This window comes from Ranitomeya imitator, chromosome 1 (assembly GCF_032444005.1).
Source record: "Ranitomeya imitator isolate aRanImi1 chromosome 1, aRanImi1.pri, whole genome shotgun sequence".
Lineage (NCBI taxonomy): Eukaryota > Metazoa > Chordata > Amphibia > Anura > Dendrobatidae > Ranitomeya > Ranitomeya imitator.
In genome coordinates this window covers 330,278,058-330,293,477 of record NC_091282.1, presented here as the reverse complement: position 1 = coordinate 330,293,477, position 15,420 = coordinate 330,278,058, and the positions used below count along the sequence as shown (strand labels likewise).

The 15,420-nt window shown below is 42.3% G+C and overlaps 1 protein-coding gene across 2 annotated transcripts in view; it reads left to right on the top strand.

Annotated features, from left to right (window-relative positions):
* Positions 1-13,305, top strand: part of GRK3 (G protein-coupled receptor kinase 3) — a 402,808-nt gene extending 389,503 nt beyond the window's left edge. Inside the window, exons 17-21 of one of the 2 annotated variants that reach the window (XM_069759125.1) lie at positions 10-105; positions 8,838-9,000; positions 9,262-9,398; positions 10,514-10,627; positions 11,350-13,305. In XM_069759125.1, the coding sequence (XP_069615226.1) occupies positions 10-105; positions 8,838-9,000; positions 9,262-9,398; positions 10,514-10,627; positions 11,350-11,511 (672 nt within the window). In that variant the 3' untranslated portion in view covers positions 11,512-13,305. The remainder of the gene's footprint in view (positions 1-9; positions 106-8,837; positions 9,001-9,261; positions 9,399-10,513; positions 10,628-11,349) is intronic. The other variant, XM_069759117.1, reaches the window with a different exon arrangement.
* The last annotated feature ends 2,115 nt before the right edge of the window (positions 13,306-15,420 follow it).

Sequence of the window (15,420 nt, the reverse complement as noted above, 5' to 3'; positions counted from 1 at the left end):
TTCTTCTAGTATCCCCCTCCACTTATTCCACCTCGAGGAGAGGTAAATGCAGCTGATGCCTTTGACATTGGGTCCTTTGATGAAGAAGACACAAAAGGAATTAAGGTACAGTATGGCATTGGTTGCAATTATGCACAGAGAAAATGACTCTGATGACATTAACAGCTATGCCAACTCTTTAAACTGATTCTGTAAGTTTTCATCAGGTTATTTGGTTACGTTTGGGCTTAGGCATTTTCTTCTTGCCATCACAAAATACTGGAACCCCTGACTGGAGCCATGAAGCAGAAGAGTTCCTTATTTTGCAGTCAGGTGTATTTTTGTAAGAGTCTCAATAATACATTATATTTTGGCTTTGTACAGTAAATAGGTGAAAGAATGCCTTTTGCTATTAGCAATGCACACACTGTAACGCCTCATGTTATTAGGGTATGTTCACACGTTCCTGATTTCCATCCTTTTTTTCAGGACTAAAAACCGCAGCTCTTTGCAGAAAACGCAGGTCCTTTTTTTGGTGCTTTTTTGGTGCGTTTTTTGATGCGTTTTTTGATGCGTTTTTTTATGCAGTTTTCTATGCAGAGTCTGTGTGTTTTCTAGGGAGTTTTTTAGGGTTAAAATGGCTGAAAATACCCTACCCCTAACCCTACCCCTAACCCTATTCTAACCTTAGTGGGAAAAAAAAAAATTCTTAATTTTTTTACTGTCCCTACCTATGAAGGTGACAAAAGGGGGGGGGTTGTCATTTACTATTTTTTTTATTTTGATCACTGAGATAGGTTATATCTCAGTGATCAAAATGCACTTTGGAACGAATCTGCCGGCCGGCAGATTCGGCGGGCGCACTGCGCATGCGCCCGCCATTTTGCAAGATGGCGGCGCCCAGGGAGAAGACGGCCAGACGGACACCGTGAGGCCGGGTAAGTACAAGGGGGGGAGATTAGGACACGGGGGGGTGCATCGGAGCACGGGGGGGCATCGGAGCATGGGGGGGTGGGATCGGGGCAGCCACACTCCGCCCACGCACTTCCGCCCGCTTCCCCGCACTTCCTGCTGCAGCGGTTCGGCACCACAAACCGCAATAAAACCCGCAGATATATTTTTGATCTGCGAGTTTTACTGCGGGTTTGACCTCACAATGGAGGTCTATGGGTGCAGAACCGCTGCGGCTCCGAAAAAAGAAGTGACATGGTACTTCTTTTTTCCCGCAGCTATTCAGCGCGGCTTTTTTTCTGAATTTCAGGATCGTGTGCACAGTGGTTCCTGTTTTCCATAAGGTACATTGTACTGTACCCTGCATGGAAAACAGCTGCGGAACCGCAGCGGCAAAGACGCTGCGGTTCCGCAGAAAAAAACGCACTGTGTGAACATGGCCTTAAACTTCCACAATGTAAAATAACACTTTTATTGCTTAAACATAGATGTCTAAAGAGCTTGGCAAACTTCGAGAGAAAATCATAATGTATTTTACTAAATGATTGACTACATTTCTTCTTCCTCCCTTTATAACATTAATTTGAACATTAATTGGGTCTTCGGTGGTCTGGATAATCGGAGCGATCCAATGATGCCTTTGAAGTATATTTCTGTGAAATGTGGGGAACAAAAATAGGTCTGATGACCCTTTTAATCTCGCAGGTGTTGTCAGATGATTTTTTTCTATCAACATATCTATACATTTTTGTACTTGTATACACAACAAGTACCGTATATATGATTCTTCTAATGCATACCAGTGATGATTCCTTTTTTTTGTCCGTTCTATGTTTAATCTCTTCCGTATTCTGGAACTTTTTTTTTTTTTTAACTTTCACACATTCAGGTGGTGTACACCAGATCTGACATACCGTATCTACTTTTTATGGACAATATAACTTAGGTGACCAAGGGCATAAACGTGGGTGTACAAAAAGTGGTCATTACACCAGACTCTGTAGCCTGAGTGGGCCCAAGCTGCCTCAGTGGTATAACTGACACCTCAATGGCAGGGCTCGGAAGGAAGGTGCGCCATTGAACTTTTGAAGCGTAAAATTTGCTGGAATCATTAGTGGACACCATATATCGTTTGAAGAGCCACCAATGTGCCTAAACAGTGGAAACCTCCTACAATTCACCCCATTTTGAAAACTAGACCCCTCAAGGAACTTATCTAGATGTGTGGTGAGCACCTTTAACCTTGTCTGTGGATCTAGCTCCTTCCCCTCCAGACTTTGGTCAAGGTTGCAGATGGTACATCACTTTTGGAGATCCAAAAGATCTTGCATTGGGCGGTGATAATCCATTACACTTCATAGTATTCAAGATCACAGGTACATACAATCTGATCAATAGGAGGAAAATGACCAGTAAACAAACTCGAATATTAGGAATTTATTACATTATGTATTCTGCCTGAGTAATAATAATCAACTCCCAGCAGGAACGTACTATAGCTATTATACTTTAAAGTACAATCTCAGATGTTTAAAGCAGAACAGGAATCACAGGGTCACACCTCAAAACATCAAGTAAGTTTAGGTTCCTGAATGCCGCTCTCTGACTTTTGACTTGATAACATTCTGATCTTTTACTTTTGTTTTTTGTTTTTTTTTTTAATTCGTTTATTTATTAAACACAGAATAAAATTACAGCATACATATTTGTCCTTGTCGTTAATTTGTATAGTTGCATTTACAGGGATTGAGAAAGACAAAATATACATATGCCAATCATTTTACATAAAGAAAACATATGCGTTAAGTTATACAACAGTCAGAACATAAGGTTCCTAAACTATAACCAAACTAAGCCTCCAAAACTACTAAGCCGCCACTTAACAAAAGTTGAATACACTATTATTTGACTTTTTCCCTTTCCCATTACGCAATATTTACGGATCAAAGAACCATGCATACCACATTTCTCTCAATCAGTCAGGTCATAAAGTAAGATGTGAGGCATTCCATTTATCCCAGATTTTACTAAACTTACGCGGACAACCTCTATTTTGATAAAGAGTATGCTCATAGGGGATAACTGCATTTACCAACTCAATCCAGGACCTAACGGAGGGGGGCGAGCCTCCCATCCACCTCAGAGCTAGTAACTTCCTTGCCAGAAAGAGTGTTTCACGTAAAAAAATCCCAGTATAATGTTCCCAGGCCCCTTCGTCCCACACTCCAAATAAGCAAATTAAGGGTTCAGGAGAAATTGGAATTGACAATACTGAAGTTAATAGTGACGCCACCTCCCTCCAGTAATGAGAAACTATGGGGCACTGCCATATCATATGTATAAAATCCGCGTCAGGAGAGTGGCAACGCAAACATTCCGACGTCGGGTATCGACCCATCCGACAGAGTCTCAACGGAGTCAAGTATGACTGGTGGATTATGTATAATTGGGTCATCTGATTGTTGACTGATGGGGATACTCTGAGAGGGGATTCCAAAATATCCTCCCATTCCTCGTTTTGCATGTCAGGAATGAGTCCCCCCCATTTGCCCCTTACCGAATCCACAACAGAGTTCGCCCCCGCTGATAGCAGATATGTGTATAGGGACGAAATAAGACCTTGAGGTCCCTGCGACTTAAGAATACCTATCAAAGGTAAATATGAAATGTTACGGTTCATCCCCTCATTCCTGACAAATGACTGAACGGCAGATCTGAGCTGCAGGTATCGAAAAAATTGAGACCTTGGAAGATCACACTTATTTTGTAGTTGTTCAAAGGACACAAAAAAACCCTGATCATATAAGTCTCCAATCAAAAGAACCCCACGAGAAACCCAAAATTTTGTAGATAGGTGATTCATCAGTGTCGGGAAATAACCATTATCCCATAGAGGCATCTCTGCTACAATGTCCCCAAATCCAGTAATTTTTTTAATTTTCTTCCATGTGGACCGTGCCAAACGAATCATGGGCAACAGACAGGGAGCACCTATCCTCTCCGATTCTAGAAGACCCAGCGGGCATCCAGCACCGACAGAGCTAACTAAGTGGCTTTCAGAATTGGGGAGATAGTTATGGGGCATCCATTTACATAGTGCTTTAGCCTGTCCCGCTAGATAGTATAGCAAAAAATCTGGCAATGCCGCTCCTCCCTCCCGTTTAGGTCTTTGTAAAGTGGCTAGTTTAAGCTTGGGCCTACCCTTCCCCCATACGAATGAGGTAACATGAGAATTTAAACTGGTGAAGAAAAATTTTGGTATAGTTACTGCACTATGTTGGAGACAATAATTGAATTTAGGAAGCAAAATCATTTTAATGAGATTAATGCGGCCTGCTACAGACAGCGGAAGCTTACTCCAAGATGCAAATTTCAATTTGGTATATTCCAACAGGGGGAAAACGTTAAGCTGTAAGTCCAACCCACTGTGCTGGGACATGTAAATACCCAAGTACTTAAATTTAGATACTATCGGCAATAAAGAGAGAGTACTAAGATTAGGTGCTGGGAGTTGAGATAGAGGTAGTAGGGCAGATTTATCCCAATTAATATATAGACCTGAGAACCCACTAAATTTATCTATGGTAGCAATTACCCTTGGTAATGTTTCTTCTGTCTTATCCATGAATATTATCATGTCGTCAGCATATAAGCCAACGATATCCGTGCGGTCCGCTATTTTAATACCATCAATACCGGGGGTTGAGCGCAGACGTATAGCTAATGCTTCTATTGCTAAAGCAAATAGGGCTGGGGAAAGAGGGCACCCTTGACGAGTTCCCCTATATAGTGAGAATGGTTCAGAGATGGAGCCGTTAACAACTATACGGGCCTTGGGTTTCAGATATAGCACACCAACCCACTTCAAAAATTTCTCCCCAAAGCCATATTATTGTAGACATGCGGACAAAAAGGGCCATTCAAGAGAGTCGAACGCCTTGGCTGCGTCTAACGACGCCAGTGCCCAGCTATTATCTGGCAACAAAGAGCTATACTGAATCACCGACTGGACCCGCCTAATATTTATAGAGGTACTCTTACCGGGCATAAAGCCAGTTTGATCTGGGTGTACAATATCTAATATGATGGAGTTCAACCTGGTAGCCAGTATTTTAGCAAAAATCTTATAATCCACGTTTACCAGGGATATGGGACGATATGATCCACATTCCAAAGGATCTTTCCCCTCCTTTTTAAGTACAATAATATGCGCTTCATAAAAAGTATCAGGTAGACACCCTGCCCTCCATATCTCTTTAAATACTTTCAATAAAAGCGGAGCCAGTATCTCCCGGTATCTCCTATATAGCTCTACAGGAAAGCCATCTGGTCCAGGGGCCCTCCCGGAGGCCATATCCGTTATAGCTTGTTCCACTTCCTCCAAAGTAAATTCAGCGTCCATAAAGGCCTGCTGGGCAGAGCTCAGTGCAGGGAATGTCATATCGGATAAATATCTTAAACAGTCGGAAACATCAAAACCGCTCTTAGATTCATACAGCCCCTTATAATAGTCATAAAAACATTGGAGTATTCCCTCAGTAGTGGAATTCAGTGAGCCGTCTGGTGAGCGAATTTGTAATATCATATTAGATGTGTTGTGTTGACGCACCAAGTAGGCCAGGAATTTCCCCGCCTGATTCCCCATTTCAAAGTACGATTGTCGTGTGAAAAATAGTTTTCGCTTAGACTGAGTGTCTATGTGTTGGGTGTATAATCTTTGCAGAGTCAACCACTCAACCCTATTATCGTTGGTCTGGTCAGCTGTATATGTTGTCTCAGCATTTCTCAAGCGTTGCTCAATTTCATCATCCTCTCTCGATGTTACCCTCTTGATATATGAAATTGTTGATGACAGACAGCCCCTTAAATATGCCTTAAGTGTGTCCCAAAATAAATTAATATTCTGGAGTTCTGAGTGGGACTGAATGAAGCAGTTTAACTGGTCAACTGTCCTATCATCTGAACCCATTAGTTTACACCAAAAGGGATTCAATTTCCATATTCTACCGTTATTCAATGTCCCGAACACGAGTCTAAGTGTGACCGGACTATGGTCTGAGATTCCTCTATTACCATGTTCCACTCTATCCACCCACCGCACCAAATCGCCAGACCCGAAGATATAATCTATGCGAGAGAGGGAACTTTTAGTGGATGAGTGGCAGGTATATCCCCTCTCCCCAGGGCGATGGATCCTCCATAGGTCTATCCAGCCGCTACCCTCCATGAACTGTGCCAACTGAGTTGGGGCTGAGGAAGGAGAAGAAGACAAGGGCTCCCCGGTCGACCCATCTCCCAAGCGTATTCTATCAAGACTACTGTTCATAACTAGGTTGAAATCACCCATACACATAACATGCGCGTCAGGGTAGTTTAACGCAAAGCTCATTGCCATCTTAAGTATTTAGGTGTTGGCCGGAGGGGGGTTATATATGCATAATATGACATATTCACGGGAGTTAATTAGTGCATGGACAAAGACAAATCGTCCCTCTATATCCCGCCGAGTCACTCGGGCCTCCCATCGGACATCTTTGTGTACTAATAATGATACCCCTCTTGAGTAGCTAGTGGGAAATGAGTGAGCATACCATTGTACCCAAGGTTTCTGTACACCTCTGGCTGTATCTCTGGTCAGATGTGTCTCCACCAGGACCACAATATGGGGATGACATCGCCTGATTTGAGAGAACACCTTAATTTTCTTCCGGGGTGTCTTAATGCCCCATATATTCCATGTCATACATATCAACTCAGACCCCATACCCAGTCATTAAAAAAAAAAAAATTGGTGTGCACTGATGGTGAGAGAAAAGCACTTATTACGCATGGGAGGTCATAAAGGCTTTGGTGGCAGCTCTTACCCAAATACCTACTAAAACTGATTAAATCTAACAAGATAGAAAAACAACAACTTAACAAAAAACGAATAATCCAGGAGCATAGAATAACACTCCCGTCTTCAAATAAACCTGGGGATACCCCCGCTGATTCCAGTGTCCGGTATTGTTGGTACGTTGAGCGCTCACAGGGAGAGCTCCAATTCAGCAATTAAATAACCGTTGATCAGCCGAAAACACATCAGGATTCTATTCCACTAGACATTCCACGGGAACGCAGCCAATCAGCTGCCTCTGACGGGTCAGTGAAAAACAGGGAGGAACCGTTGCTGACAACCCGGAGACGCGCCGGGTATATCATGGAGTAGATAATGTTTTTATCTCTGAGCTGCTTCTTAACATCCACAAATCTTGCCCGTTGTTTCTGGAGTTCAACGGAGAAGTCTGGAAATATCGAGATTGTAGCATCGTTGAGCTTGATGGGACTCTTTTGTCGCGCCAATCGTAGGATAGTATCTCTGTCTTTGCAATTGAGAATACGTGCCAGGAAAGGTCTGGGTGGTGCCCCAGGGGGAAGAGACTTGGTGGGGACTCTATGGGCTCTTTCCACCGAGAACATCGGAGAAAACGCATCTCCCAACGACGACTTAAGCCAATCCTCCAGGAATTTTTCAGGCTGCTGGCCTTCTGTACGTTCCGGTAGGCCTATGATGCGAATATTATTTCGGCGCATTCTGTTTTCAAGGTCATCAGCCTTTTGTTTCCAGGCATTTGTAGAGCCAGCAACTTTTGCTAACTTGGCCTCCATAGGTTTAATGGTGTCCTCCACCTGAGACACCCTTGTCTCCACTTCCGTCATACGTCCCTTCATGGCTTGCATATCTTGCCTCAGACGTCCCACTTCAGTGTGTACGTCCTCTATTTGTTCAGAGAGGGATGTTCTAGTCAGAGATATAGCCTGCATTAATTGTGCAGATGCTTGTTTAAGAGTTAGTTCATCTTGCTCAGCTTCATCATTATTATCAGAGAGGCGGTTTTTCCCCCGCTGTGCCTGTGAGGAATTATTTCTAAGAGATCTTGCACTGTCCTGAGTATCACTCCTAGCAAATTCTTTGAGCTTGTCAGCTACAGATGTGCTTTTTGTACGCTGCATGTCTGACAGGCAAATGATACAGCAAGGTGGTCCAAATCAGATCTGCAGCAGTGTCCTGCAGGCACAGGGCTGCCGTATATGATTAACGGTGTTTTTATTGAGGGCCTCTATGTCCAGGGGGTACACCAGTGTACTGCCAGGAGGTGTAGGCTGAGGGTTTAATGGTAGTCCCTGCAATAGGGAATGTCCAGGGCAGTGGTGGTATCAGCAAGGGGGGCCTATGTAATCTCCAATTGGAGACACAGCTGGCCGAGTTGTGGCTGATTCGGGAGCGCGGGGCTCAATCTTTCAGAGCTCACTCCGCGCTGGCCCTTAAACTATGGAGCACCAGTATGTGTTGCTCAGCCGCGCTGCAGTAATGAGGGGCCGCGCCACGTCCTCTGCTGTAGGAGCGCGCGCTTTAGTAATGGCCGCCGCTCACAGCCGCCCTCACCGCCGATGTGCTCTCCTCTCCTCGGAGTCCCTCAGTCCTCACCTGCCGGCGCCCGGTGCCTCCCGAAAATCAGGGAGAGATTCCGGCTGCAGGTATCCGCAGCACCGCGTCTCTTGTGGGCAAGGCGTCCCCCTGGAAAATGGCCGCCGTCACATTCAGGGCCCTCCGCGTCGCCGATCTTCCTCCCTCACCGGCACCTCTCTGTCACCGCCCTAGTCTTTTCCAGAGGCTAGCAGCCTCTGCGTCTCCAGGGGTCTCGGCAGCCGCAGGATTTTAATAGTGTAAGGGGTCTAATAGGCAGGATGGTAGAAGGATATTAGGGAGCTCTCCCAAAGCACGTCTTCTTCCTCTCACTCCATAACCACGCCCCCCACTTTTGTTTTTTTTACATCAAGACTTCCTTAATTAAAAATATTTTTTCCACTTTCCTCGCACATATTTATCCATACCCCTGAATAACACTCTTGATTTATCTTTTTAGCTTCTTGATAGTGATCAGGAACTATACAAGAACTTTCCCCTTGTGATATCTGAGCGTTGGCAACAAGAAGTTGCAGAAACGGTTTATGAAGCGGTCAATGGAGATACTGATAAGATCGAAGCCAGGAAAAGAGCCAAAAACAAGCAGCTGGGTCATGAAGAAGGTAAATTTTGCACGCGTGGTCTCAGAAACATATGATTGTGCTGCACGCATGCTGCCAACGCACCAGCTTGGTTGGGGATTGTCCTGGCGGTAGTTGCTGGTTGCAGAGGTAGGACTTGTATCTGTCAGACATTTGTGGCATATTCTCTGGATATGCCATCAATGTCTAAGGTGAGATTACCCCTTTAAACCATCTCCGCCATGAAGAATACCGACTCTAACTTGTCAGCTGCCATACTGATTAGCATCCTTTCCGTCTTAGATTACGCACTAGGAAAAGACTGCATTATGCATGGCTACATGCTGAAGTTGGGAAACCCGTTCTTGACTCAATGGCAGCGGCGTTACTTTTACCTCTTTCCAAACCGACTTGAATGGAGGGGAGAAGGAGAATCTCGGGTAAGGTCATGGCTACTGGAAGATTGTGAACGTGATAAGGTTTAAATAAGCTAGAAATATATATTTGTTGTATATTTGGACCCAGGTCTGAGACTTGCACAGATATTAATGGTTTCCTGATAATATTGTGTCTTATTTAGGAATCCTGGCGTATACATGTAAAAAAACATCAACTGGTCCAGGTATCGGTGTCTTCTCTAGAATAGGAGCTTCCTGTAGCATAGCTGTGATCCATAGTTACTCTGAATAGTAAAATCCTCACTCATTGATTTTCCCTCAATATATTCGAATTTGTGATTCTTGGTGGTTCCCTGTGCATATATAGGACATATGTATAGACACCTATAGTCTAAATGACTGCTGAGAATTGTCACTAAATATTGAGATTGTAAGCCCGTGAGGGCAGAGTCCTTTCCCCCTCTGTACCAGTCTAATTTTCTATATTTTATATGTATGTAACACTTTTCAAATATACAGCACCATGAAATGAACAGTGCAATAATAATAATAAATAGAGCAGATATATAAATAATTTATTTCAGATTTAAAGGGAATCTGTCAGCAAGTTTTTGCTATGTAATCTGAGAGCTGCGTTATGTATGGGCAGAGAGCCTGATTCCAGTGATGTCACTCACTAGTCTGCTTTGTGAAGTTTTGATACAATCCCTTTTTTCCCCTCTGCTGAGCTTTGTACAATCCCACCCACACCCCTGATTGGCAGTTTCTTGTGTACACTGTATATTGTCAGCAATCTACCAATCAGTGGTGGGGGCGGGGTTACACTGATTAACCTGACTGGTCTGCACATGATAAAACACTGATTGTGTTGAAACTACAGCACCCAGCCTAATAAGTGACACATCCCTAGAATCAGGCTATCTGCCCCTACAATATACTGCTCTCAGATTAATTAGAAAAAAATCTACTGACAGATCCGCCTTTAATTGAATCCTATCCCATCCCCCACACAGACCTTATATTGCTGTGTTGTACAGTGATTTTTCCAGGATTGTATTTTTCATAGAAATCATTTTCCCTGCTGTGTCGATGTGAAGACTTAGAGCAGTGTATCTAATTTCCATATTTCTATATTTTCTTATTTTTCTGGCATGCAGCAAAATTTATTGACGATGGAGCAGATAGTGTCTGTGGAAGAAACCCAGATTAAGGATAAAAAATGCATCTTGCTGAGGATTAAAGGAGCAAAGCAATTTGTCCTGCAGTGTGAGGTACGTCTGTTTACATTCCATATAGTCTGAAAAATTAGGCCGATTTTTTTTTTTCCCCTCAATTTCTGTTGTCAAATAATACAGGGGTTATATGCGTAATATGGGCAAATAGTCAAGAAGGCTTGTTTTTGTGGGATGAGTTTTGAGTTTTCAATGCCATTCATTTGATATACATGTATCCTAATATTTATCTTTGATTAGCTCTTTATTTTTAAGAATGACAAAAAATAGCAATTGTTCTTCTTTTTTACATTTTGCGTACACAGCCTGATAAGTGACATGTCGTTTAAATCTGTGTTTTAACCCCTTTACCTCGCTGAAATCTGTATTTTAACCCTTTCACCTCGCTGTCCTCAGATTACATACCAAAACCTGGTGACAGATTGCCTTTAATTTTATCAGAGTAACCCTTTTGACCACCCCGATGATATAATTATAAATCATGAAGCAGGAGCTGTTAAATAAAAACTTTTGTTCACATTATTTGTTGTTTGTTAGCGCCATTAATTCCATTGCACAGATATCCTAATGATTTCCGTGGACAGTGTCTTCACTTTATTCTGCGGCATCACCAGAGGGAATTGCTCATGTGTGTAGATTCCCCCACAAACCATAGTTGGTAACAAAAAAAAATATTGCAAAAGTCGATGAAAACAATAAATGAATGTGGTATCTACGCTTATCAGCTTTTCTGATTTTTTTATTTTGTAAACTTGTTACAGAGTGATCCCGAGTTTGTACAGTGGAAGAAAGAACTGACCGAAGCATTTACCGAGGCACAAAGGCTTTTACGTCGAGCTCCAAAGTTTCTGAACAAGTCCCGGTCTGCAGTTGTAGAGATCTCCAAACCACCACTTAGTCACAGAAATAGCAATGGCCTTTAGATGGCAGGAGGGGACCAAGAAATCTTAGGGATAACTACTTATAACACCTTGACCAAGGTCCACAGCATTGTTTTTAGTTACTTGTATGGTCCTCTACAGCAAGGTGTACATAGAAGAAGCTTTGGGAGCCTGCATCACACATTGTCTACTGAAGACTGGTCTTAACCGCCTGAAGTCTCGAAAAGGTCACGCAGCTTGAGGCAATGAAGAGATGAATTTTCACTAAGAGAATAGTTGTGAAAGGTGCCAAATTTAGTGATTGCTCATCATTCAGTTGCATCAGCCTATCCCGAATGGCCTGTGCTGACGGAGCGAGGCATCCCATCCTTGCTTTTTATCTTGGCATATGCATGCTTTCGTGTATGCCAAGCAAGAATATGAAATGGTTTTTGCAGTAGTTGCTTTTATGTTAATTTTTATGTCTGAAATTCAACATATCCCTGGATGTTTTTTGGAAGGGATTGCCGTGTCGCAAGAATGTTTTCAAGATGATAGCTTTCCTGAGTGTTGCCATAATTGTCCCCTTAACACCCTTTGACCTCCCAACTTGCACTGTTGATGCAGTGTGATGAAACGGTTATGCACTTCTAAGAAATGACTTTCCTGTCCTGTGGTTATAAGATGTAGATACTTCATGGGAATACATACCAAGAATAATCACCCAGTCCTTGTATCTTCACCAGTATAGTGGCTACCACTGTCTTGCCGTGTATGAGGATAGAAATTATACTAGTAGAGTAATTATCGGTGAAAAGGAGTGCATGGTAGCTTTGTCCAGTGTTCTGTTAGCCAGTTAGCAAATTTAGCACAGATATTATACAAGCTCATTCTACAGATACGTTTACAATTGCGATAAAGACAGCTTTCTTGCCATTTCAGGTCAATTGCACTTATTCTTCTACTTCTTTTTTTTTTTTTAATCAAACTTATGCTGAAGTTAATTGTGGGTGAGAACGTTGGAGAATCCTGGTACGTGTCATGCTGTAATCTTATATCAGTCCTTATCAGAAAATCCTGTCCTTGTCCTCCATGTATCTATTGTTGGGCTTCTTATGCTGTCCTTCTGTTAGGCATCGTCAAAGCCACAGAGCTATGAACATTTATAGTAAGACTGTGCATCCGGTTAACGAAGGAAGGACAAGACAATCAGTCTGATCTTTTGTTGCTACCTACTACATAGACCTGTGTTAGGTTGGAACAAGCGCTCACTGGAAATGACATCTCGGGCTGATGGTGACTCTCCGTCTCAGCCGTTGCTTTGGCTGCACCACATGTTTTAGCATCCCACTTTTGATTTTACCAATGAAGTGCAAAGTGCCAATGGACTCAAACACTTCCTAGACACACATTCCCTATATTTAACAGAAACTTTTTAATGTATTTGTAAATATTAATTTAAGAATTAGTTACATGGGATGACAAGCGGAGCTTTGATATTTCTGCACCTACATCTGCAGCTGTGTTTTACATATTCTCAATTCCTTTGAATGCCTTTTTGCTCATCATAAGCATTCTCCTCCATTTCGGAAAATGCAGTGGCACTCACCGTCCATTGGCAGGTTGAACCACTTGGGGAAGTGTTATGAATGTGATATATTTTTAGTGTAACAGAAGTACAATGGTTATTGGTTAAGTAGAACTGAACTACTGTGAAGTATGAATCCATGTTTGTATTACAATCACATGCAGTGTTTGGCAGCAATTCTGTTGATGTTACATTTAAAGGGAACGCTGAAACCCATTTCATTTGTAAATTACCCCTAACCCTTGTTTTCTTCTTCTTGTCGACACTGTAAAAAAACAAAAATCCTTAAAAATCTCAAATGCAACAAGAAATGGTTACAAGATAATTTTATTTCTTTGAAGAGGTCAGTGAACCCATTGACTTAATATGTAATGACAGAACAGGTGACCCCGGAAATTCACTCATCTAAATTCCATAAGGTGAGAAACAGATGGTAGAAACATCTTCGTATGGATCCATCAATATCACCTTATCTTTTCTACTAACATTTAAGAGCAACAACACTGTCATCCTTTCCATAGAGCTTGTCTATTTTCTTATCGTCCTGTAGTTTTAAAGAATTTCTGGAAGCCATAGTTATGGACAGAGGTGAAATGACTGTTACTGAGCACTGTCGTGCACATCCTGTAATGCGCAGCAATAACGAGAACCGGCACCGCATTCAAGACATGGACCCATTTAGCTTGACAGTACCTTATTTTGGAAGCCTTTTGTCATGTAAAACCATATTTGTCACACAGCCCTATAGTGCTGGATTTAGATAGTGGGTTAAGCCTCATGGTTATACTTACAGAGACTTGTGGCTACTCAATCCCATCTATTCGGGAGAATATCCCATTATTTTCCAACATAAAATAAAGACCGGCACAGTTGTGGATATAGATTTCTCTGGCTTGACAGAACGGTTACGCCGTACCTAGCCAAGGAGTAAAACGCATCCTGCACTTTCTGAAGCAGGCAGCATACAATGTAACCAGTAATAACATAACCGTTCTACTTGTATCTAGCTACAGATCTGTTCCCTGCGTGTAGTGTAAGCAAATCCCAACTTGTGCTGGATCTGTCCTTACTAGCCCACATTAGGTAGATACTGTGAATTTCCCCTCCCGTCAGCTTCAAGCTCCATTATGTCACAAATCATGCCAATCATACAGTCTCTTACAGTGGACTTATTTTGTAACCATTTGCTTGCTTGTCAATTTTTTTTAAACTGTATCTTATTCCTTTATGAAATATCAGGGAATTAAATAATTTCACCAGTAGCCTAAATATGCTCTAAAACACCGAAACATCACCAACAGATAGACAGTTACCGCACTATTCATTTATGATGCACCTACTGTATGTTATTCTTTTATCTGACCCTGATATTCCATTTTTTTGTAAAGCAGTGGTCTGTATTTGGTTCATAAGCTACAATATGCCTCGAGATAAGGTATAGCTAAATTCTACTATCCATCACCCACGCTTTGCCAGGCGCTGTACTCTGTGTATAGTATGTCTACACTTTGGATAGCTGGCAGCCAAATGCTTGTTCAGACGAAAGCTACTGTATCTTTCCCAACAACCGCTATACACATGCTCGCTTTGTAAGTGTTATATATGGTGACTGGGAGTAAGTCGCTGCCAGATACCTCTAGCGGGGTTTATTTGTGCTGACAGGGCATATTGAAATCCAACGGCACAATCTTTCCTTCTCTACTCCAACATTTGGGGTCGGAGGAAAGTTGGAAGGTCACCATATAAATTAGAAGGTAGGGCAGTCTCAGGAGATGATCATCTAATATGTATGACCAGCTTAAGACATCATGGCATCTTACTTGTATTGGCTACTGAAAAAATATATTTATTTGCTTCCGGTTATTCCAAATAGGGGAAAAACATGCAGCACCACATCACAACGGCACAGCAAGAACGTTAGTGCTACAATTTCTGATCTTGTGTTCTACAGTACGTACAATATAGATTTTCTGTATATGCACAAGCGCATTGGTGAAAACACTAGGAGATAGGCTGAGCACAATGTTGAAACAATGACTCAAAGCACATTGCTAGAGGAAAGCTATTGTTACAGAATGGTTGCCACACTTGTCAAACTGCTCAAATGCAGAGCTTCATTCCAAGCATGGAGTGCCAACACAATTGCGTCCACAGACAATACTTACAACTTAATCTTGAAGTTTTTGCTTTTGTTTGCCATCGATGGCTCGTTCTGGTTGCATACAGTCTACTGTGCTGGTGTTTTCCTTGTGTCGCTGTTCCTGTGAATGCGCAATATTTCACTGTATATTTAACTCTGTTATATTGATGGATTGGATTTCTAAGTGTTGCATGTTCCTAATAATTACCTGCCCCCTTCCCTTATTTTTAATATTGGACATCCT